Genomic DNA, 25770 nt, shown 5'->3' on the forward strand with positions numbered 1-25770 from the left:
AAACGTGGCTTATAGTGATTTGAGTGTTACACAAACTACACACTGGTGCATCAGTTCCAGATAAAAGAAAACAATGAGTTAAAAAACTGTGACCAATGCGTAGTCTAGTTAGAACAACTTCCTCCTTCCAAACCTTATGGAAGCAAGATGGCCAAAGCCCAATATAGGGTTTTATTTCAAAAAGCTTGTTGTTGCATTGCTCACTCCAAGTGGACTGCCAGCTGGCACGGAGCTGAGCCTTGATTACAAGACCATAGTCCATGTATGGAATAGGCACAGTGGTGATAGTGCCAGAGCAGATAGATTTAGCTGCCGTGTCTGCAAGCTCGTTCCCGCGAATACCAACATGGCCTGGTATCCAGAAAAACTGGATAGAAGTGGCAGTTAATGAGAAATGGGCCAGTCGGTTTTGAATATCAGCGTGAACAGGGTGTGAGCCAGCGTGTAGCAATTCCAGGGCCAGTATAGAACTAAGCGAGTCAATGTAAACAGTGCAGTTGGAGTACTGCTCAGCTTCAATATGATCCAGAGCAAGATATATGGCATACAGTTCAGCAGTGAACACAGAAGCTTGTAGAAGAGATTCTGTGTGCAACCACCGAACCGCAGCAAACCATAGCAGAGCCCACTGAATTACCTGATTTGGAACCATCTGTATAAATGGGAACGGAATGATCGTTTGAAAGATGTTCATTAAATAAATGACGGTACTTCCAATCTGGAGTATCTGCCTTTTTAGATGACTGAAAAAAAGGTCACATTTGGGGGCTGTAATAAGCCATGGTCGGATGGTCTGACCTGTGGAATCTGCAATGTCATCCAAGGACAGACCCAATTCATCCAATTGCGCCTGGATGCGAAGGCCAAATGGAGCAATGGCAAATCGTCTGTTCTGAAAAAGTACGGCCCACTAAGGAAGGAAAATACATCCCCAGGTGGGATTCTTTGGTAAGGAACGAAGTTTCGAAGAATATAGTAAAGATAGTTGCAAACGGCAAAGGTGTAGAGAAGGTTCATGAGATTCAACGTACAAACTTTGAACTGGAGAGGTACAGGAAGCCCCAGTGCAGAGTCGAAGTCCTTGGTGATGAATGGGTTCCAGCATCTTTAAGGCCGAGGGTCTGGCAGAGTCATAGACCACTGATCCATAGTCGAGTTTTGATCAAATAAGAGCACGACATACCTTTAACATAGAACATCGATCTGCTCCCCAACTGGTAGTAGAGAGGACATGAAGGATGTTCAGTGCTCTTGTGCATTTGACCCGAAGCTGCTTTAAGTGTGGTATAAAGGTCAGCTTACGGTCAAAAATAAGCCCCAAAAACTTGGTCTCAGGGACCACTGGCAGTGAAACTTCATCAATATGAAGTTCAGGATCAGGGTGAATACCTCGTTGGCGGCAAAAGTGCATGCAAACGGTTTTAGAGAGAGAGAAATTAAAGCCATTCGCCTTAGTCCACTTCAGTACATGATTAAGGGCAGTTTATAGTTGCCGCTCAATATATCTCATGTTTGACGACTGACATGAGATGTGAAAGTCATCGACATACAGCCCATTCGCAACAGTGAGAGGGAGTTGTTCAGTGATGGCATTTATCTTTATACTGAAGAGTGTAACACTCAATACACAGCCTTGAGGGACTCCAAGTTCCTGTACAAAAGAACGGGAAAGTGTCGAACCCACACGAACTTGGAATCTCTTGTCCATTAAAAAATTTTCAACAAACATGGGTAAATGGCCACGTAACCCATATGTATTGAGGTCTCACAAAATGCCATACCTCCATGTTGTGTCATAAGCCTTCTCAATGTCAAAGAATATTGATACAAGATGTTAGCGTTTTAGAAAGGCTTCTCTGATTGATGTTGCAAGTCGAATTAGGTAGTCTGTGGTGGAGTGCTGTCGTCGGAACCAACACTGGGTGGGCGAGAGGTACTTGTTTGATTCGAGGAACCAAACAAGATGAGCATTAAACATCCTTTCTAAGGTTTTACAGAGACAGCTTGTCAAAGCAACTGGATGCTAGTTTGAAGGAATCTTGAGATCTTTCCATGGCTTAGAGAAAGGTAAAATAATAGCCTGGTGCCAGGCATTAGGAAAAACATTCTCCTGTTAGATCTAGTTAAAGACAATTAGAAGGACATCAAGAGAACCAGGAGATAGATGGTGCAGCATGTCATAGTGTACATCATCTGGTCCAACAGATGTACTGCCAGACCAATGAAGGGCCATTTTCAATTCCACCAGTGTAAAGGGACAATTATAGTCAAAGAGACAGTCAGTTCGAAAGGAAAGAGGTTAATGCTCTGCCTGAGTCTTGATGGCCAAGAAGGTGAAGGAACAAGCAGAAGTGCTAGATACCCAGCAAAAGCTTTCACCTAGAGTATCAGCGATGCTCAGGACATCAGTCACCTCCTGACCATCAGAGAGTAAGATCGAGATGGGGACAGAATTGTAGTGCCCACTGACCTTTAAATCCTGTCTCACATGACCTTGGTGGTAGAAGATATGCTAGTTGTGAACTTTATCCAAGATTCCTTCTGGCTTTGACATCTTACCCACCTAGCAAGTACACGGGCCCGTTGGAATGCAACGTGGCTTGAAAGTGTGGGATATCTACGAAAAGTATCCCAGGTCCATTTTTCAGCCTTCCGTGCTAAGTGGCAAGCAGGTCAATTGGGCAGGTCTTTGTTATTGGAAGGGGATTCCAGTGACTGAAGACGCGAACAAATGATTGTTTTGCCTCTCGGGGTGGGAGAAAAAGATGTATCAGAAGAAATGCCTGTATTTGAAATTGAAGGATGTGGATCTTGAGGTTTGTTGGAATGTATGGGAGGAACAGAGATGGGTGTGGAAGTCGATTCATCAACCTCTTTAACCATGGAGGTCAAAAGGCTTTTCATTTGTTTTTAAAACGATTCTCTTGAAGGCACAGAGAGATCTGTCTGCACTCCCACTGTAGTTGTGGAATGAAGTGCAGTGGCATATGTCCGAGATGGAGTGGCGGGCAGCAATTTCCGAGCCTCAGGATAAGTACTGTTATGAGTCATTTTCAAACTCTGCACCTCTTTTTCCTCCAACCATTTTGGGCAAGAACAAAAGTAGGAAGGGTGAGAACCATTGCAGTTGATGCAATGTGGGTCCATGTCACACTCATAGGCATCGTGGTCCTTGCCACCACAACGAGCACATGTCAGGGAACCACGACATGATGTCTTTGAGTGGCCAAATCTCTGACATTGAAAATATTGGAGAGGGTCCGGAATGTATGGCCATACCCTGCAAATTAGATAACCTGCCTTGATGGTGGCAGGTGCACGTGATGATGTAAATGTCAAAACGAGGGTATCTGTTGGCAGTGTAACTCCATCTTTGCGAGTGGAGATGCGCCTCACTGCAGAAACTCCTTGAGTGGAGAGACCAGCGAGAATCTCTGACTCGGGGACGTTCTTCAAATCCCTCTCAACAATAACTCCTCGTGATGAATTCAAGGTAGCATGAGGGGTAACCTCAATAGGTATATCCCCAATTGCTGTTGAATTCAAGAGGAGTTCACTGTGGTGGGTTGTGGATGTTTCAACTAATATGTCTCAAGATCGAAGCTTCTTTACTGACTTTGGAGAGCTAGCAAGTCCCTTCTGAATAAAAAAGGGGGACATTTGCCCTAAAGATTTTTCTGAAAGAGAATGTAATATAAGAAAATGAGGTACGTGTGTTACAGATGTTGAAGATTGCTGCTCAGAGTCTTCAAGACGTGGTCGCTTACCTATTGACTGTTTATTCACTATTTTATTTAAATTCTTTGGAGGAGGATCCATAGGAAAAAAAAAAAATTTCAGTACCCACTGACCCCACCCACCATGGAGCCCAACGAGGGGATGCACTACAATGTCACGCAAGGACAATGCAGCAACGCCAGGGTTTCATGAGCACTATACCCAAACACCAGCATCAGGCACAATGTCCACAACACCCATTGAGAACTTCCAACACTGGTACTTGGTTGACTCTAGCCCAAGTGGACCAGCTGATTGACCCAAGGGGGGCTACCCAAAGGCCACCCGTCTACAGGAATTCAAGGCCAAAGTGGTGTGTTAGGGTTGGACCCCTCAACCACCAGGATCCTCTCCTCCCCTTCATGGGTCGCCACGCACGGCAAACACGTGGGTGGATGTTTAGATCCAGACAGAACAGAACCTTCCCTGGGAGGTCCCCTCACCACGTACAGGAATCCACACCGAGGGGTCAAATCAAACCAGATGGACTTTGATTCTTAAAAGGGAATCACATTAAAAAAGGTCTAATGTATCAATTAAAAACCTAAAATGGCATTAAAAAGATTAATGGCCTTTAAAAAACTAAAAACATTACCAAGGTGGACGGTGTTATCATCACCAATAACACTATCTAAAGTTATGAACAAACCTTGCGACAGAACATGTTTAAAATGGTACCATCGTTGAGAGTCATAACAACAGCAAGAACAACTTACTCTTTCCGATCCTTACGGAAGCAAGATGGCCAAAGTCCACTAGAGGGTTTTTTTTGGAAAAGCTTGATTTCCTGTTGCTCACTTCAAGTTGACTGACATCTGGCATGGAGCTGAGCCTTGAAAACAGGACCACAGGCCATGTATGGAACAGGCACAGTGGTGATAGTGCCACAGAGAAGATAGATTTAGCTGTGGTGTCGGCGAGCTCATTCCAACAAATGTGATGGCCTGGTATCCGAAAAAACTGGATAGAAGTAGATATCAAAGAGAAATGAGCCAGTCAGTTTTGAATATCAGCGAGAACAGGGTGTGAACTAACGTGAAGCAATTCCAGGGCCAGGAGAGAACTAAGCGAGTCTATATAAATAGTGCAGTTTCAGTATTGCTTAGCTTCAATGTGATCCAGGGCAACAGAAATGGCATACAGTTCACCAGTGAACACAGAAGCTGCAGAGGGGATTCTGCATGCAACCATTGAACCACAACAAACCATGGCAGAGCCCACAGAGTCACCTGATTTTGAATCATCTGTATAAATAGGAATGGAAAGATGGTTGGAAAGATGTTCAGCAAATAAAAGACGGTACTTCCAAGTGGGATAATCTGCTTTTCTCAGATGACTTAAAGAAAGGTCACATTTGGGGACTGTAAGAAGCCATGGTGGGATGGGCTGACCAGTGGATACAGCAATGTTATCCAAGGACAGACCCAATTCATCCAACTGCACCTGGATACGAAGGCCAAAAGGAACAATGGCAGACAGTTTGTTCTGAAAAAGTCTGGCCCATCAAAGAAGGAAAATGCAATCCCAGGTGGGATGCTTTAGTATGGAATGAAGTTGCAAAGCACATAGTAAAGACAACTGCAAATGGCAGAGGTACTAAGAAGGTTCATGAGACTATGTATAAGCTCTGAACTGGGAAAGTGCAGAAAGTGCTTGATGTGTGGTATAAAGGTCAGCTTATGGTGAAAGATACACCCCAACAACTTTGTTTCAGGGACCATACAAAGTTCAGCATCAGGATGAATACCCCATTAGCAGCAAAATGCATGCAAATGGTTTTAGAGAGAGAGAGAAGTTAAAGCCATTCGCCGTAGTCCACTTCAGTAAACGACTGAGGGCAGTCTGTAGCTGCCACTCAATATACCTCACATTCAAAGATCATCACGAGATGTGGAAGTTGTCAACATGGAGCCCATTTGCAATGAGAGGGAGTTGTTCAAAAGATAGCCCTGAGGGACTCCAAGCTGCTGGAGAAAAGAATGGGAAGGTGTTGACCCACATGAACTTGAAATCTCCTGTCCACTAAAAATTTTTTAATAAAAATTGGCAATTGGCCACATAACCTATAGATATGGAGGTCTCGCAAAATGCCATACCTCCAATGTTGTATCAAAAGCCTTTTCAACATCAAAGAATATTGATAAAAGATGTTGTCGTTTGAGAAAGGCTTCTCTGATTGATGTTTCAAGTTGAATTAGGTGGTCCATGGTGGTAAGCTATTGTAAGAACCCACAATTGGTGAGCAAGAGAAGGTTGTTTAATTCGAGGAACCAAACAAGAAGAGCATTAATCATCCACTCTAAGGTCTTAGAGACAGCTCATCTAAGCAACTGGATGGTAGTTTGAAGGAATCCTGGGATCCTTCCCAGGCATAGAGAAAGGTAGGGCAATAGCCTGATGCCAGGCATCAGAAAAAAACATTCTCCTGCCAGATCCAGTTAAAAACAATCAGAATATTAGCAAGAGAAGCAGGAGATAGATGGCACAACATGTCATAGTGTACATCATCTGGTCCAACTGATGTACTGCCAGACCAATGAAGGGCCAGTTTGAGTTCCACCAGTGTAAAGGTAAGATTATAGTCATAGAGACAATCAGCTCAAAAGGAAAGAGGTGATCTCTCTGCCAAAGTCTTGATGGCTAAGACAGTGGTGAAAGAAGCAGAAGTGCTAGACACCTGGCAAAAGCTTTCACCTAGAGTATCAGTGATGCACTGGGTATCAGCTACTTCCTGGCCATCAGAGAACAAGATTGAGAGGGGAACAGAATTATATTGCCTGCTGACCTTTCCAATCTTGTCCTATACAGCTTTGGAACTGGTGGTAGAAGATATGCTGAATGTGAACTTAATCCAAGATTCCTTCTGGCTTTGATGTTTGACTTGCTGAGGACGTGCAAGGACCCACTGAAATGCAACAAATGATCATTTTGCATCTTGGGTTGGGAAAAGAAGATGTACCTGAGAAAATGCTCGAACCCAGAACTAAAGAAAGTGGATCTAGGGACTTGCTAAAATGTATGTTTGGGTCAGTAATGGGTTTTGAAGTTGATTCATCAACTTTTTTAACCAAGGGGGTCCAAAGACTTTTCATCGGATTTGAGAATGATTCTTTTGGAGGCACAGAGAGATCCGTTTGCACTCCCACTGTAGTAGTGAAAAGAAATGATGCAGCATATGTCCAAGATAAAGTGGTGGACAACAACTATAAAGCCTTAGAGTAAATAATGTTGTGAATCATTTTCAAATGCTGCACCTCTTTTTCTTCCAACCATTTAGGGCAAGAACAAAAGTAGTATGGATGAGATCCATTGCAATTGATACAATGAGGATCCATTTCACACTCACAGACATTGTGGTCCTTGCCACCATAATGAGCACACATCAAGGAACCAAAACACCTTGTCATTGAGTGATTGAACCACTGACACTGGAAACATCCAAGAGGGTTTGGAATGTTTGGCCATACCTTGCAATTAAGATAACCTGCCTTGATGGTGGCAGTTGGACCCAGTGATGTAAATGTCAGAATGAGGACATTTATCAGCATCATAATTCCATCTTTGCAAGTGAAGATACGCCTCACTGCAGAAAATCCTTGGGTGGAGAAACCAGCAAGAATCTCTGACTCTGGGATGTTCTTCAAATCCCTCTCAACAATAATTCCTTGTGATGAATTCAAAGCAGCATGAGGTGTAACCTCAATATGTATATCCCCAATCGCCTTTGAATGCAAGAGGAGTTCACTGTGTTGAGATATGGATGCTACCACCAATATATCACCTGATCAAAGTTTCTTCACTGACTTTGGAGAGCTAGCAAGTTCCTCTAGTCCCTTCTGAATGAAAAAGGGAAACATTTTCCCTAAAGCTTTGTCTGAAAGAGAATATAGGATAAGAAAATGAGGTGTAACAGGTGTTACAGATGTTAAAGATTGCTGCTCAGAATCTTCAAGATGTGGTCGTCTACCTATGGACTATTTTTCACAATTTTATGTAAGTTTTTATTTGGGGGATCCATATTAAAAAAAAGAATGTTTCAGTGCCCACTAACCCCACAAGGGGATGCACTGCAATGTCAAACAAGGACACTGTAGCAATGCCGGGGTTTTGTGAGCACTATACCCAAACACCAGCATCAGATACAATGACCAACCACCTGTTGAGAACACCCAACATCTCACAACATCTCAAGCAATCACTTGCTTGACCCTAGCCCAAGTGGACCAACCAACTTGACAACATCAATTCTGGTTTAGTGGATAAACCCAATCTCTTCTCAATTTTTAAGTAAAGTGTAAGACAGTAATTCTGTTGTATTATTAGACTGGGATTTATGAAATGCATTTTGAATGCTATATATAGCTTCATATGGACTACATATTTTAAGACAGTGAAAAAGAACATTTAGATAACATTTGAAAATGTAGCCATTTCTTCAGTGGGTTGTCACTGAAGTGTAAGTGGTTAAATTCATATCTTCAATTTTATAAAAAAAAAAAAAAAAGAATATATTGAAAAATGAAAGTGGTAAATGTTGTATATTTTGTTTTACTAGTTGCATCAATCAACAGCAGAATGGTTTAGCAATTAGCTAACCTTCTTCAAGAAACCAGTCGCAGAAACATTAACTTTTTGTGACAGGCTGGTAGAAGTCCCATAAGATTAACAGATTTCTAACTGTTCTAACCTAGCTAGCTCCCACAAAATTCAAGATAAATTCAGGCCCTGAAATATCAAATTCATATCCAGATTTTTTAATTTCCTTCCCTGTATATTTTTTGTATACAAGTAAACTTTCATTTCATTTAAATAACAGTTTATCATTTCATAATAGGTATCAAATATTACACAACTTGGTATTGTGCTCAATATGCACATAGCAAGACAAAGATACATTTTGAACTACATATATTAAAAAAGTAAATCCTACTATTTTTCAAATTATTACTTAAACTACATTATTAAATGTTCTGAATAATATTATAAATATAACCACAGGAAGTAGAATACTTGGTCGTTATTTTTTGTTCATATTTTATATGTAAAAGAATCACTTTAGAAAAGAAATTATCCATACATTTCGACTAAACCTGCAGGATAACTGTGAAGGAATGTGTTAACCACTACTGAATGTATTTTACCTTACTCAGTTCTATGAAAAAATTACAAACCTTATGTTTATAAACATAGATCTTTTATATATCTCATTGATTTAATATATAAGCCATAATGTAGCAAAAGAAAAAGATACGAGGTTTTTATTTTATATTCTGGTTTATCAATATTAGTAATTTGAGTTTCTAATTCATACAAAATTGTAGACTTAGTACTTTAACATCAAAAATATCTAATTTTAAACAATGCTACATTCAATACATCATGTGACTCACTAAAATCTATATTTTAGTTATTTCTTAGGTACGAAATTAACTCATATAACATTAAAGTGTGAATTATAATCTACAATTGGTCTCCAAACTCACTGGCATAAATTCATAAAATAATAGTTCAATAAACATTTGAATGCAAGTCAACAAATGCGATGACATAGCCTTTAACCCACAACCCATTGCAAAAGGGTTAATGTATCTGTAAATTACATTATTGATATAAAGAAAAGTCATAACAGACATAACAGTAAAATTTTCCAATGCACAGAAAAAATATCAAATTAAAGTCATTATTGAGAGGGGTTATTTCCACCAGAGACTACTGTGTTACATTACCATGTGCAAAGACATGGCTTAGTTTTATAACTTTAAACAGCAATAATATAAAAAAATTATCATATGTCATTTTATTTTTACTTTCAATTTTAGTAAGAAAAGCCATACCAAATGTGAGAATAGGAGCTTTTGTTTCTACAGGGCAGATTCCTATTGCTTTTAAAAGTTATCCTATATGTAAGGAAGATCTACCAGAGTTTAACTATGTTTAGGATTGGCACTAATTAAATTCTTGCTCTGTACTTAACCTTAACACAAAACTTTATATCTGCCCTATATTTAACTATAACATAAAACATTATTGTCATATATTTAACATGTTACAAAACATTAAAAACTCTTGCCCTACACATCTCACAACTGTAACCAAGTTATTTGCAAATTTCAGGTACATTGCATGAACACTCAGTCACCAGGCTTGAACTTTCCTTACATTACTGTTTTGTCATAGCATCTCTATTAATGTACAGCTATGTCACCCATTTATTCGAGTTTGCTGCTGCATGAATTTGTACACTGTCTATTGCAAACCAAAAGTATTCTGCACAATTGTGTGGATAATGTAGTACACTGGCAGTGGAGCACTAGGCCCACTGAGAGATATACATATACTTCTCAACCAAAATTTGAAGACTTGGAAAACAACCAGTGAGGTACTACTTATGCAACAGTGCAGAATCATGAGTAACCTAAACAGATTACACATCTAAAACAAAGCTTGTGATTATTATTTACCTACTACCATGCCATAAAATAGTTCTAGAGCACTTGACCAACATGTTAGTCTTGTTTGTTTAAAACCCCTGGCCAAAATTCTTCCAACACAACATAATTCTATGGTACAGTTTTTCACAGAAGTAAAAATATTATCTACTGAATCTTAAGTTATCATTATTCTGGCATAGTTATTGTATGATAGGTGGTATTTATTACCATCTTTAATTTACATGCACTGACATACTGTGATAACCTGAGACTGTCAGTAAAAATAATATGATGCACATGTATGCTGCTTAAGAAGAAATTTAATATTTCTGTTCAGTACAGAAATATTTGTAATGTCTGGCTATGAGAGAAATTTGGAATTTTGGGTACTATTTACAATTTCTCTGGCTATAATAAAACCTGAATGTCAGGAAGTTTCACAGACTACTTCCTGAAATTCAGGTTCATGTTTCAACTTTTTTACTTCTTTGCTTACATAAAGCACTCACAGTATGACCATCCTAGCTCCTAATAATTTTGAACACCCGAAAAAATCCAAAACTTGTACCTCTCTTCATCTCCAAACAAGTCCTGTTTTGGAACATTCAGAAGACACCTATCACTCAAGTTATAAATATATTTATGTTACACTGTAATGTGAATAAGACCAAAGTGTAAACTAATGACTAAAATATATTTGTAATGCCATTTTGAATCAGTCATTCTAAAAAATACATATAGTCATAATTTTAGTGCAAAATTGACTGAAAGCCACCAAAAAATGAGCTTTATGAAAGATTCTGTCCAACAGTTAAAGTAACTTCAATAATTTTTTTTTATTGTTTAATCATTAAAATCATGTTTGGCTGAATTCTGACTGTCATAGAACATATTATGAATAGTAGGGCTAATAAGTTATGTTATGTCACATTTAATAATTAATTAATTAAAATTAAGATTAAACTCATTAATTCACAAAAGTGTTTCTGGTTATGACTATTTCCTATTCTTTCCACAATAAAAAAAAAAATCAAAATTCTGAGTACACTCACTGCCACAAAAATAATCAACTAATCAAAATCATGGTTTCTAATTTTTACTACAGTTAATTATTCCAATGATCCACATAGTTAAAATTTTGTGTTTATTAGTAAATAAAAACTACATAATGAGTTATCTGTGCTTTGTTCAGTTTCAGTGTTACAAGTTTTTGTTTCCCTGAAGTTCGTGTAAAGTTTTGGTGCTTTTGGGATGGAACTCATAATTTGAGGATCTTGGGTTGGATTAACCAACACCACCAAAATCACTCACCGTTGTTTTGTTATGACAATTTCTTGGATCACCTGCCGCTGTAACTACTTCTCAACTACTAATGATGTAAAGCAAGTATATAGCTGCCACAAATTTTTTCTTGTTGTTTGTTTGTACATATGTTTTGATCAATACTGTACCAACTGATTAATCAAATGTAATCATTAATAGGGCTGTTAGTTAACTGATTAACACATACCACTAACTGCTCTGTTCTAATATATAGTGTCACCAACACAGCTTAAAATGCACACTACATCCAGTTGCTAACTATTTTTTCCCAATTTCAAACTAATAGTTATTTTTGGAAGAACACACACTGAAAAATTTACACTGATTATGCTATGAAAGTATAAAGAAATTCATAATACACATGCAGAATTACAATTTTTAATTATGGGGAGTCTTTACATACAAGCTAGAATACTCCAGATATTTAATGTCTTTCTATTCACATCAAAATCATTACAAAACTAAAAATTTTCTTACGAGTCATATTTTGACCATAATCAAGGTACATCATGAAGGCATATCACTCCAAGAGTAGCTAGGTCTGAAGAAAACACAAAGATGCAGACCTTAAACTTATGCATTCTAAGCACAAGTTGATTTACTAAGCCTTTATTACGATTGTTACGGAATATCGTTCTCAGTATCATTATTGTTACTATAACTAGGACTTTTTTATATTTCATACCTGATTAAAAAATAAGAAACTAATTAATATTCCAAGTAATTGATGTTCAGTGTTGTTAGTGGCGTGGACAAATAAATTAACTTTAAACAGTTACCCTTTTGTGGACCTCCAATCAAAATCACAGCTTTGAGCATCCTGCTTAATATTAATATAAAAGTTTTAGTTATCGTGACTTTCAAAAATTAGAAGTAAATAAACGAAAGCCTTCTAACAAATAAAAAACTGATTTCGTTTAAGCATATGTAAAGATACAGACAACAGCCATAATAACACCATTAACTTTCATCCCATTCTCAAAACTTCTACGTGTACTAATGTCAGATGTCGTAAACGCCCTCACATGTTATCGTAACTTCTGATTATTTGAATAATAATAAATTAACGCTAATTTGTATTGCGTTTTTCACAAAACAAAATCCAAATAATCAAAATATAAATATCTTCCACATTAAACAGTAAACGATGCATGTAACTCATTTCAATACATGTAGTTAAACGTTATACTTCAACACAGAATTTTCTTTATCACTTTTGTTTGTTTGAATTTCGCGCAAAGCTACTCAAGTGCTATATGAGCTAGCCGTCCCTAATTTAGCAGTATAAGACTAGAGGGTAGGCATCTAGTCATCACCATCCACCGCCAACTCTTGGGCTACTTTTTTACCAACGAATAGTGGGATTGATCGTAACATTATAAAGCCCCATGGCTGAAAGGGTGAGCATGTTTGGTGCGACAAAACGTACACGTGGAGGTGGATATTTTGACAGACAGCACTTAAATGTGGTATGGCTGAAACAAATATCAAGCTTTCCAAGTCAGTATACAGACTTTAGTCAAGTACACTATTAGCCAAAATATTAAGGCCAATGAACAGAAAGAAAAAATATGCATTTTGCGTTGTTAGACTCAATCACTTATTTGAGAAGAGCTTCGAAGGATGAAAATAAGAAAAGGGAAAATAAAAATAAAAAAACTTTTTTAGCATTTAATAGGAAAAATGTGAATGCTATGAAATTAGCCTAAATACTAGCTGGTCAAAAGTTTAAGACCATAACAAAAAGAAGTCCTAAACAGGGTAGGAAATGCCCAACAAGATGTCTCAGTAGTCATTGCGAATAACTGCAAACATTCGCATTAACATGGTCAATATATGCGTTTGAAGAAGGCTGGATGGAATGTTATTCCAAGTGGTGAAAATGGCTTTACAAAGATCATGCACTGTTTGGAATTGATGTCCATTTCTATAGACTTCCCTTGCCATAGGCCTGGCATGGCCAAGCGCGTAAGGCGTGCGACTCGTAATCCGAGGGTCGCGGGTTCGAGCCCGCGTCGCGCTAAACATGCTCGCCCTTCCAGCCGTGGGGGCGTATAATGTGACGGTCAGTCCCACTCTTCGTTGGTAAAAGAGTAGCCCAAGAGTTGGCGGTGGGTGGTGATGACTAGCTGCCTTCCCTCTAGTCTTACACTGCTAAATTAGGGACGGCTAGCACAGATATCCCTCGAGTAGCTTTGTGCGAAATTCCAAAAAACAAACAAACAAACAATCCCTTGTCATACACCCCTAAACATTTTCAATGGAGTTCAGTTCGGGCGAACATGCTGGATGGTCCAAAAGAATCACGTTATTTGCCATGAAAAAAGTTCTTTGTCCTACGGGCATTGTGGATTGCAGCGTTGTCCTGCTGAAAGATCCAGTCATTTCCACACAAGCGTCTTCAGTCTATAAGGATGTTCTCTCCAACTTGCCAATGTTGTGTATAAAATGAAGATTGTTTTCACATTCCATCAACGTGTCAAGTCTATTTACTTTCCACACAGCTTAAAACTCAGTCAAGTTTTCAAATTCAGATTATTTTATAGATTTTCTGTTCAATCCTCCCATTAATAAATGGGCCAATCTGATACTTGAGAGGAAAAACAGTTCGCATGTAATGACTGCTTACTACTGCCTACATTCTTAAGCCTCAAGCAAGCAAGTAAGTATTTACGTATAATCTTGCATAAAGGTACCTTATCTAAACAGGTCATACACATACCGGAAAATTGACTTATGGCGTCTCGTAGTTGCATATTGATAAATAGTTGCAACTATTGATAAAAGTAAAATGTAATATCTCTTAAAATTTTGGCCTGGGTGAGATATTTCTACAGGTTTGGCTCTTAATTCTTTAGTTTTTAACTTTCTTATCACCAACCCTAACATAACGTCACACATTAAAATCTTGCCAGGAATTTGATAATATTTCAGGTACATGTCTGTAAATATTTTATGTTCAGTTGATCACTAATTTGTTTTCATTTACTGTCTATGTTCGATTTATCCTTCATTTAACAATCAAAACCCACATTTTTATAAAAAGTTTTGGCTATTCCGCGAGATATCATTGGATCTGAATACCACAAATGTTGTGCTTTATTGTTTGTTTTAAAAGTGAACAGAACCATTTGACCACTACTAGCAGTTGAACATCTTTCCCAAGTTCACCAATATTTGTGGTTTGGTTTGTTTTGAGCATCTCGCAAAGCTACACGAAGGCTATCTGCGCTAGTCATCCCTAATTTAGCAGTGTAAGACTAGATAGAAGGCAGCTAGTCATCACCACCCATCACCAACTCTTGGGTTACTCTTTTACTAACGAATAATGGGATTGACCGTAACATTATAACGCCCTCACGGCTGAAAGGGCGAGTATGTTATGTTTGGTGTGACGGGAATTCGAACCCAAGACACCCAGATTAGGAGTCAAGTGCCTTAACCACCTGACCATGCCGGACGTAGTGTGTGGAATTATCAGGTTGAACTGAATTTCTCAATCATGTTACAAAGATCTACTTTATAATGGGAGGATCGGCAGGATATATTATAAAGTAAATCTTAATGCAACTCAGCTAACCAGAATTCAAACAAAAAGTAACTGCTCATGATGTGTTATACAAGATGATCCCAATACTTATACTCACCAAACATGCTCGCTTTTCAAGTCGTGGAGGCGTTGTAATGGGACAGTCAATCCCACTATTCGTTGGTAAAAAACTGAAAGAGTAACAAGATTAAAATAATTTGACAGATAAAGCACCAAACCAACATTTCGGGCAACAGCCCGTCATCAGGTTTCCATTGAGAATGAACAGTTAAAGTAGGACATTGATACAGGCAACAATGTAAGGAAATGAATTTAATGAGAAAGTGAACACGTGCATAGGGCGATATTGTTCAAAGAGATACAACAATAAATAGTATTTGAAGTTAAAAAGGGTTAACAACAACTGAAATAAAAAAGAAATGAATGAAAAGGTAATAAAAGTGGGTGACTAAACCGAACGGGATGGAAAGCAGAAAAAGTGCATGCATTGAACAAAAAATTGCGCAAACTGTTGGTGTAAGAAAATGTAGGGCTGGGAAGTGGAAGGAATAAGAGTTAAAGAAAAGATAACTCTTCATTCATTTCAAAGGGCTCGACAGTGTCCAAATCAAATGTTTTTCCAAATGTTCACTTTGAGTTACAGTGGATAAAGAAAATGTGGGTTACTAAAACGTCTACCTGGGAGTTTTGTAGCATCGTTATTTCTTATATGAAATAAATGTTCACGTGAAGATTCCCTAAGCAGCAATCCCTTTGACCAATAGCGTGTTACACCTTTTACAGCACACACAGTATATCAAGCTTGTTGAAATGAAAGTGAACGACTATTGTATTTGGAATTTTCCACTGGGGCTAGATATGAGCGTTCTGATATTAACATATTGGCAGCTGATGCATTTCTTTCTGTGAAAACAGGCTTTATTTGGATTCACAATAGGGGTAGATTTCTAAATGATTTAATGATTTTCTAAATTTCTGGACTAACATGTTTGTATATATATTAATCGTGTCTATAACTGAAAGTTATGGGGTCGTCATTGAGGAAAATAAGGTTCTGTTTGATGACCTGCGAAACCTTAGAGGTATTAGGATGATAAGTAAAAATAAGCAGTAATCGAGAGTTTGAAGACTTAGGTTTAAGTTTTAGGATGTATTCTTGGGTTAGAGAATAAGTTCATTGGGCGGCTTTTTCAGTTCAAGTCTTGGGGTAGGAGTGAGTGATAAAGAAATAATTTATATCGTTAAATTTCGACTTGTAATCGATCCGTTCACTACAAAGTCTGTGCAATCTCAGGAACCGGGAATATGGAAAAGACTGAGACATGACGTGGATTTGAAGAATCGTTGCTGAGGTAAGAATGGAAATCGGCGAGTTTGTAATGTACTAATGTTGATAAATGGCCCGGCATGGCCAGGTGGGTTAAGGCTCGCGACTCGCAATCTGAGGGTTACGGGTTCGCAGCCCCGTCGCACCAAACATGCTCGCCTTTTCAACCGTGGGGTCGTTATACTATTATGGGCAATCCCACTATTCGTCGGTAAAAGAGTAGCCTAAGAGTTGGCAGTAGGTGGTGATGACTAGCTGCCTTCTCTCTATTCTTACACTGCTAAATTAGGGACGGCTAGCGCAGATAACCCTCGAGTAGCTTTGCACGTAATTCAAAAACAAATAAGCAAATGTTGATAAATTGCGGTTTTCAATGGAAATTGAATGTCTAAAAAGTGTAACCTCTTGGATGAACTTGTTCCTGTGAAGGCAAGCACTGGATGAAATAAAATATAAATAATTATTTAAGTAACACAAGGATGTGTTGGTTGCATCAACAATGTCATCAATATTACGTCTCTAAATGTAGGAAGTATTCCTTGATAAGTGGAGAAAGTTGGTTCTCCATGTCACCAACTAACTATAGAAACACCTTTTGTTTGTTGGTAAAATCTGTTCTTAAAAGAGAATCCACTCAGTGTTAATCCAAGTTCAGCAACACGTAAGAATGTACGTGTGGGATGGGTCCAGTTAATGATGAGGGCTTTCATACTATCATTATGGAATATTAATGTGTGATGCTTGTATGCCCTTTGTAATTATATACTGTTCAATACTAGAGACTTGAAAGTTTGGAGTGTCTTTTATGTATTTATGAAGAGACAAGACCATGGACTTAAAAACGTAAACAAGGAAAGACAAATTTAATTCGATAAGTTAAATGAGGTTTTTAGATTGCCAGTTAATGTAAGTAAGTTGTTTTTCACCTTTAGAAAAGTACAGATTTTTGTCCCATACTGCTAGCGCACCAACTTTATCAGAACATTAAATAATTATGTCTTGTCTTTTGAAAAGTGTGCATAAGATTTTGTTAAAACACTGTGCTTAGATTTACTTAACAAATCCAATTTTTCTATATAATTAAATGTGTATATAAAATATTCCAGTAGGCAGTGCTCACTTTGAATTTATTTTCATGTATTTCTTGCAATCACAATGGAGGTCTTACGACATTAACTAGTGTATTGGAGATGCTGGTCCTGATATGTAAAGCATATTTAATTTGAAAGTTAAATGATCACCAATACTATTGGAGGTGGTTATCTTTAACTTTTGCAAAAGTTTTTATTGCTTGTTTACCCTATTTAAAAAAAGAAACCAACAACAAATAATTTCACTGATGTTGTTTGATAAGTGAACATTTGTTTTATTTTTTATAATTCAGTAGTAATATATATTATTAACATAATTTCAGTTTATATAATTATTTCACATAACTGACTACAATTAATCATCACTGGTCATCATCTCAAGTTCTTGGGATTTAACTTTGAAGAACTTAAAAATGTATAGCTGTATCATCCCTATAATCATGTTTGCATTTTTTTTGGCACTGCTATCCCTACATCATTTTACATTTACAAAATGGTTTTTATTTGTTTCCTAAGATTTTTTCACCTGACTGAAAGTTAGTCTTTTCTTTGAATGTGTGTAATAAACTTTGATAATGTGTATTGATTTTTACTCCTTAACTTCATACATAATAAGCACAGTAATTATATGATGTGCAATTGAGTATTCTATATGTTACAGTCATCTAATTTTCATCTTTTATAGACTACTAATTCCTGTTTCACCTTGTACTTATGCATTTTTAAGAAACACCTTATTTCTATAAGAAAGATAATTTCAAGAAGTAATCATGACATTGTTTACACTAGAATAATATTTTTTTTTACCTTACACTAAGTACTACTGTGCTTTTTAGGCTGTTTCTAAGTGCTCTGAAAGAGAATTTTCTATCATATTAAAAACATTTAAAAAACTTTATACAGATTGGCTAGCATGGAAGAAAAAAAACAAAAGTTTAATACTTTGACTCTTTACCTAATTTCTAGTTCACCACTTTAGCAATACTGTTGAAAGATACTGGGAGTCTTATAAGCTGTAAAATGCCTGATAATGGTAATTAGGTGCTCAGTTAAGACTATAACTCAACCTTAGCAGTTACTTGTAAGCACCAGTAAATAACAAATTGAATGCAGTAACTGTTTTGTTTTCAGCCCATCCTACATACCAAGAACTACCATGCTTAGTAGGAATTAAAGTATATTATATACTTATTCTTCTGAGATTTCTTACTGTTTACTCTAAAAAACTTCTATCAAAGTTCAGCTGTCTAGTTTTGTTTGAATTTGTTGTTACAGTTTTAATTATTAAAATATTTTGCTATATAAAGTTAATAAAACTAAACAAGTAAATGAAATAAAATTATATCACACATAGGCCTACAGTATTGTCAAAAAACTAGTCAATAGAAAATTATATTTTGTAACAGATTTACTGTTATACACTTATTTTAATATTTATGTTTGTTTCAGTTTGATGAATGTAATGTATATTGTTAAATGTGCATTGTGTAAGTCCTGCTTTTTCTCTAAATTTGTAGAGGATTCTCAAGAGTAAGAATCACCAATATATGTTTTACAAAAATACTAGCATATCTTCAAATATTGTTGAACGTTAAGAGAATCTCACCAGAAGAATATAAAAGCTTGCTATCCAAAACGTACAAAGAGACAGTAACAGAAAATCTAGTCACTACATTTAGTATCCAATAAGCCTCGGAAGCTATATTGTGATAAATGCTTATTAATTGTAAAACTACAGATATTTGACCAAGAACTTTATAGATTTTGAACATTAAGAACTGTTAACAGAACTGACTTCAGACATTATATTTTTACAAGGGCATATATTGTCGTAGTTGAAAACCTAAGTGTGCTTCAAGACGCTAAGAGAAGTGTATCTGTACATCAGTATAGAATTAAAGTGCTCTCCACAAATGTCAACAAAAGATTCAGTTCCCTACCAGATAGAAGACTCAGTATTGTTTGTAAATCTCTTATATATAAATTATTATTTGTATTAGCCAATAGTAGAAATTGTATTGTTGTTTGTATATTAAAATATATTTGTGTTGAGAAAGAAAACTGTGTATATCAATCTTGTTGGCAAGTGTCATAAATTTAATACATATCAACATTTAATTAACTTCTAAATTCAAATTAACAGTTATTTGAAATCATAAAACATAATGTACACAACATACTAAATTAGAAACTCATCTGGGATAAATTGTAATGCACAACAATTTGAAATTAAGTAATCATAGTAATATGTTCTATATCTAAGTAAGAACATTTAACATATCTGAGAAATCAGGTTAAATATATGTGACATTTACTAGGTAGTGCATAATACAAAGCAACAGTGCTCATTGATATATCTGTATTTACACAGATTATAACATTCTTCTTGAGTGGCATAAAAATATTTCTGTAGAAGTTACTTGGTAATAAAAAATATAATAATTAAAATATTCAAGCATAAATTATTGATTCAGTTGTATGTTGTGATATATTTGCGGTTTGACAAAAGGAGGACATCAGTAAGAAAGAACATCAGTTGAAGCACACCTCACAATGTTGCTCCAGATTCAGTTACCTTAAATACAGCATCTGTATAGAGAAATGCTGAAGATTATGCACTTCTAGATCATAGCTATGTGTCGATAGTACTGCAATCATAAAAATAAAATGGACAATAAAGTTATGTCAATGAAGATAGGAAAAAATTGAAGTTTTAACAATAAAAGAATAGGCAATTAAAACAAACTCATTTTATTAATGGTGATTGTGTAAGCTCTGAAAAAGATTTAACATCAACCAAATTTTTTTCATATATTAAACAGCACCTTTTCTTACACACCTTTAAAAATTTTAAAGATAGCATTATTTACTAACAGAAGAAAGAACTGACTTGACAAGCATATTTTACACTTTTGTTCTACCACATTCATCTTTTATTTGAAAGTGGTATTAGGGCATTATTGAGGCACTTGACTTTCCATAAAAACCATTTAATACATTTCAACAAATTGCAAAAAATAAAATAAACCATCAAATTAATTATGCTTTAATGCTAAATGAAAGAGGTATGAGAAAACATTAAGATGAAAAGAAGTTTATTAGCTAAACAGTTAGAGATGATGCAGATGCAGAAGGTGATACAACTCCTCTTGCCAGTGATTATTAGTGTTTATATTGTTTGCAAATGGTATGAAACACAAAAAAGAAACAAACTTGGGTCACAATATGCCTACAACATCTGTAAGATGTTAATAATACAACTGTGGCATTTGTTGTCAATGGTATCCAGAATTCAATGTGGATTTTTTATGAATCATTCTGGAAACCGGTTATGATAGAAACAAAAAAATTTTTCAGTTGACAGATATTACTGTTTAGGATTTCTATCTATGTAACAATTATATGAAACTCTTTTGTCACCAACTTCACCTTCCTTGAAATATCTTTTGACACATAAATTAAACAGGATCACTTATATCTCCCTCTTCCTACTTTCAAGTTATCTTGTGGTAATGCCGTTCATAGTTGCATATGAAAATTTTTGCAGGAAGCAGGAAGCTGCACTTTCCATGATGAAACATCAGGTTTACATGTTGCAAAATATCACAACATTTTCTAATGATTCTGCAGACGTGCATGATCTGAAAGTATGATTATGAAGTATGTGAGCCTATAGAAGATGACCAAGATTATGAAAATGCAACTGTAGGATCATGGCTAATTTAGTAGTAAAAAATCACACAAAAACAATGCATTTTATACATTGTTTAGAGGCCTTGACTGATAAAAATTCCAGAAACTTGTTAATTTTATGACAGAGTTAACAGAAATGATTTGGTAAAGGCATGAACAAATATATTAGGCAACAGAAGGTTATTTTGAGAGACCTGATGTATAAAAATGGTACAACATTTTCAAGCAAGCACAATTAACATTGGAATACAGATTGTTGTTTTGGAAGTAGTAGCTTTCAGTGAAGTTTTCTTTGGTTTAGATGTTGATTCTACACCAGTAGATAACCATTTTTATTATTTGATGAAGTGTTTTTGTGTAAACATAGGAATATATCACCTTGCTAAATAACGATTTGCAAAAAGACTAAGTTAATTTTATTTAAATATCAGTAGTTTCAAATTGAATGAAGTATACAGATGTTCTTAAAATAACTGAAGTATAAAGAATATTGCTTTACAAACTTTCAAATGCACACTTATCAAGTAATGATCTTACAATTTTACATTAAATGTGACTATAGTGTAACTTAACCTAATTAACACAGGTGTTTTAATTGCCCACTTCTGTTAATATATGGTATTCCTAGTAATATACTGTAATACTGTATTGATAAATAACCAACTATAACACATAACAGTTGTATCGTGTTTGTACCATACTTGTTACTTTACCACTACATAAGCTTTAAGATGATTCTTATTTGACTGAAAAAATTCTAGTTTAAAATTCTAAAGCTGTCACTTGCTAATTTTATTCCAATAAACACATACACATACACACAAAACAAAACACATTTAATGTTAATTTTCCTCAGTTTTGGACCATGTTTAGAGGTTGCTCAGTGAGGTACACGATTTAGACTGCAGTGGCATGGTACTGTGTTTACTACTTTATATAAAAATATATTTACATATTGTAAATACTTTAATTAACACAGCATATATGAAGATTTTATTCCTTTGGATCTTGTAGCAAAAATTAGTTTCAAACTGATGTGATTCAACAAGGAACGAGTGAATCAATGCACTTTAAGGCAAATTTCCATCAGAGATTTGTAGACTGCTCTCAATGGTCAACAGAATGCATTCAACTAAATTAGCTAATTAGTATCAATCTTACATAAACATGCACCCTGCAAGAGCAGATGTAACATACAACATATTTTGTCATGAACTGTATCCCCTACATGAAATCAACCATTATCATACATATATGTAATTTTCTAGTTCAATTGCTTTTGTGCAAAGCAATAACTTTTGGCAGTAGTGGATAAAAAGTTGTATTTTTTGTGTGGTTTGACTTTGATGATGTCACCAACAACTACTACGATATTTTCTCTTCTTCTATGGAGAGCAATTTAAAGCTCTCCTTGTATTTATTGAAATAAAGGACTATCTTTCCAATTTTAAAATTTAATAATTAACTAAGTACAGAAATATAACTAAACATTTTTAAACAACTTGTAGCCCATCTCAGTTTTTACTAAGATGTCAGTAGACTGCTACTTTTGCACCATTATTGGCTCTCAGCATGTATATTTGATTTCAATTAATGTTCACTGCATTACAGTTAGTGATAATGGCATCCATTATCCTAGTCTTTAGCTATAATTACACGACACCAAAGTCACCGAGTTGGTCTCTGCAAGCCACATAATGCATAGTCTTTTCTTGCACAGTTGTCATTTTATGGAGTAAGACTACAAGAGTGAAAAAAATGAAAATGACAACTTGAGTTGAGCTAGATGTTGAAAACTACATAATTTTATTTCCTTAGTTCATTATTAAATTTTAATATAGAAAAGATAATTTTGAACCAGCTTGTATAATCATAACAATATGAAATTGAGTTTCTTCACTAATTCTTTTTTAGATTGCAAGTTCAGTGATAAATTACTTTTCTATTATTTATTATGACTTTTCTGTTTTATTCCAAGTTTATTTTTGACATTTAATTTTTATTACCTTATTATTTGTATAATTACTCTCAATCACTAATCTGCTTATGTTTTGCTTTTTATATTCACCTTAACTTTTTATGGCAACTTTTTAAAATGGACAAAACATTAATGTGATGTGTAACTTCACTTCTCTGATCTAATGAAAACTAAAATGGTATACCATTTATCTATGTAATTACTACAAGTAGAATACATTATTACTATGTGATTATCACAAGTTTTTCTTTTAAAATGTCTACATAATTGATTGATTGATTGATTTAGTGTTTTATGGCACAAAGCAGCAAAGCTATCTGTGCCAGACATTCAGTAAAAATGTAAAATAAATAAATAAATGTAGTAATAGACATAAATGGAAATGAAGGTAAAACAAAAAAGTATAAAACCAATGTTGACACCTAGTCTACAATGTTAAGATAGAAGACAGAGTATAAGAAGTTGAAAGGTATTTACTCTAGCAAAAAGGTGATGATCATAACCCGCCAGGAAGACTAACAGGTAAGTTCAAGAACCACCGTCAGTCACCTGAAGTTGGTCTTTCCATTCCTGGTTCCGGGTTATGTGTCATAGCAACCAGTATCAAAATGTAAAAGAATAGAAGTTTTAAAAGATACATAGCAAAATTGTAACAATGAGTAGCCAAATGTCCAGTAAAAAGATAAAGTCAAGTAAATGGAGTAAAATTTGTAAAAGTAAATGAAGGTAAAAACAAAACAGCAATTAAACCAGAAAATGGTGTAAAAACCAATGGTGACATCCAGTCAACAAAGTTGTAAAGGACTACCTGTAGCAGAATGGTAATGATCATAACCCGCCAAGAAGACTAACAGGTAAGTATAAAAACCACCGTCAGTCACCTGAAGTTGGTCTTTCCAGTCCTGGTTCCGGGTTATGAGTCAATATGGCCAGTACTAAAATGTAAAGTTGTAAAAGTGTGAAATGATATGCAGCAAAAGTATAATAACAACTCACCAGGATGACTAACGAGTAGTTCAAACGGATAGTTCAAACAGTAGCGTTAGTCACCTGAAGTTGGCCTTTCCAGTCCTGGTGTCAAGTTATTTAATGTTCTGGCCATTGTCCAATGTCAAATTGAATGAAAGAGATTAAAACTGTAAAATAGGAACCACAATTAAAAAGGTGTAATGAATAAATATGCAACACTTAAATGAGATTAAAAAGATTAATGGCCATTAAAAAATTAAAAACATAAAGGTGGACAGAGTCACCATCACCAATAACTCTGTCCAATGTTACAGACTGACCCTGGAAAAAAATATGTTTAAAATATTGCCGTCGTTAAGAATTGTAACGATGGCAAGAAAGTAAAACGTGGCTGATAGTGATTTGAGTGTTACACAAACTACACATTGGTGCATCAGTTCCAGATAAAAGAAAATGATGAGTTAAAAAACTGTGACCAATGCGTAGCCTAGCAAGAACAACTTCCTCCTTCCGAACTTTACGGAAGCTAGACAGCCAAAGTCCAATTTTGGGTTTGATTTGAAAAAGTTTGTTGTCACATTGCTCACTCCAAGTGGACTGTCAGCTGGCACGGAGCCGAGCCTTGAAGATAACACAATAGTCCATGTACGGAATAGGCACAGGAGTGATAAGGCTGAAGCAGACATATTTAGCTGCCATGACTGCAAGCTCGTTCCCACGAATACCAACATGGCCTGGTATCCAGAAAAACTGGATTGAAGTAGCTGCTAATGAGAAATGGGCCAGACGGTTTCGAATATCAGCGAGAATATGATGTGAGCTAACGTGTAGCGATTCCAAGGCAAGTATAGAACTAAGCGAATCAGTATAAATAGTGCAGTTGGAGTACTGCTCAGCTGCAATATGATCCAGGGCAAGAGATATGGCATACAGTTCAGCAGTGAACACAGAAGCTGTAGAAGGGATTCTGTGTGCAACTACTGACCCATAGCAAACCACAGCAGAGCCCACTGAGTTACCTGATTTGGAACCATCTGTATAAATGGGAACTGAATGATTGTTTGAAAGATATTCATTGAATAAAAGATGGTACTTCCAATTGGGAGTGTCTGCCTTTTTTAGGTGACTGAAAGAAAGGTCACATTTGGGGGCTGTAATAAGCCATGGTGGGATGGGCCGACCTGTGGAATCTGCAATGTTATCCAAGGACAGACCCAATTCATCCAATTGCGCCCGGATGATGAAGGCCAAACGGAGCAATGACAGATCGTCTGTTCTGAAAAAGTACTGCCCACCGAGGAAGGAAAACACATTTCCAGGTGGGATGCTTTGGTAAGGAATGAAGTTTCAAAGTATATTGTAAAGATAGTTGCAAACGGCGAAAATGTAGAGAAGGTTCACGAGATTCAATGTATATACTTTGAACTGGACAGGTACGGAAAGCCCCAGTGCAGAGTCGAAGTCCTTGGTGATGAATGGGGTCCAGCATCTTTAAGGCCGAGGGTCTGGCAGAGCCATAGACCATTGATCCATAATCGAGTTTCGATCTAATAAGAGCACGATATACCTTTAACATTGAACAGCGATCTGCCCCTCAACTGGTAGAAGAGAGAACACGAAGGATGTTCAGT

The 25770-nt window shown here is 36.1% G+C and overlaps 2 protein-coding genes and 1 long non-coding RNA gene across 8 annotated transcripts in view; 1 reads left to right on the plus strand and 2 right to left on the minus strand.

Moving 5' to 3' along the window:
* Gmppa (GDP-mannose pyrophosphorylase A) overlaps positions 1–12560 on the minus strand; it is a 49582-nt gene extending 37022 nt beyond the window's left edge. For 4 of the 6 annotated variants that reach the window (XM_076448464.1, XM_076448462.1, XM_076448467.1 and 1 more), the window contains exon 1: positions 12311–12560. In XM_076448464.1, the coding sequence (XP_076304579.1) occupies positions 12311–12350 (40 nt within the window). In that variant the 5' untranslated portion in view covers positions 12351–12560. Of the gene's footprint in view, positions 1–12008 lie in introns of all 6 variants that reach the window. The other 2 variants (XM_076448463.1, XM_076448465.1) reach the window with 2 other exon arrangements.
* Positions 12561–17296: 4736 nt separating this feature from the next.
* On the plus strand, positions 17297–19560 carry LOC143222245 (uncharacterized). Its single transcript, XR_013012122.1, has 2 exons — positions 17297–17663; positions 19017–19560. It is a non-coding gene; the product is annotated as an uncharacterized LOC143222245 (long non-coding RNA).
* Positions 17762–25770, minus strand: part of LOC143222243 (uncharacterized) — a 44482-nt gene continuing 36473 nt past the window's right edge. Inside the window, exon 3 of the mRNA XM_076448478.1 lies at positions 17762–20088. The gene's annotated coding sequence lies outside the window, so the exon portion shown is untranslated. The remainder of the gene's footprint in view (positions 20089–25770) is intronic.

Source organism: Tachypleus tridentatus, chromosome 8, assembly GCF_004210375.1.
Source record: "Tachypleus tridentatus isolate NWPU-2018 chromosome 8, ASM421037v1, whole genome shotgun sequence".
Taxonomy (NCBI): domain Eukaryota; kingdom Metazoa; phylum Arthropoda; class Merostomata; order Xiphosura; family Limulidae; genus Tachypleus; species Tachypleus tridentatus.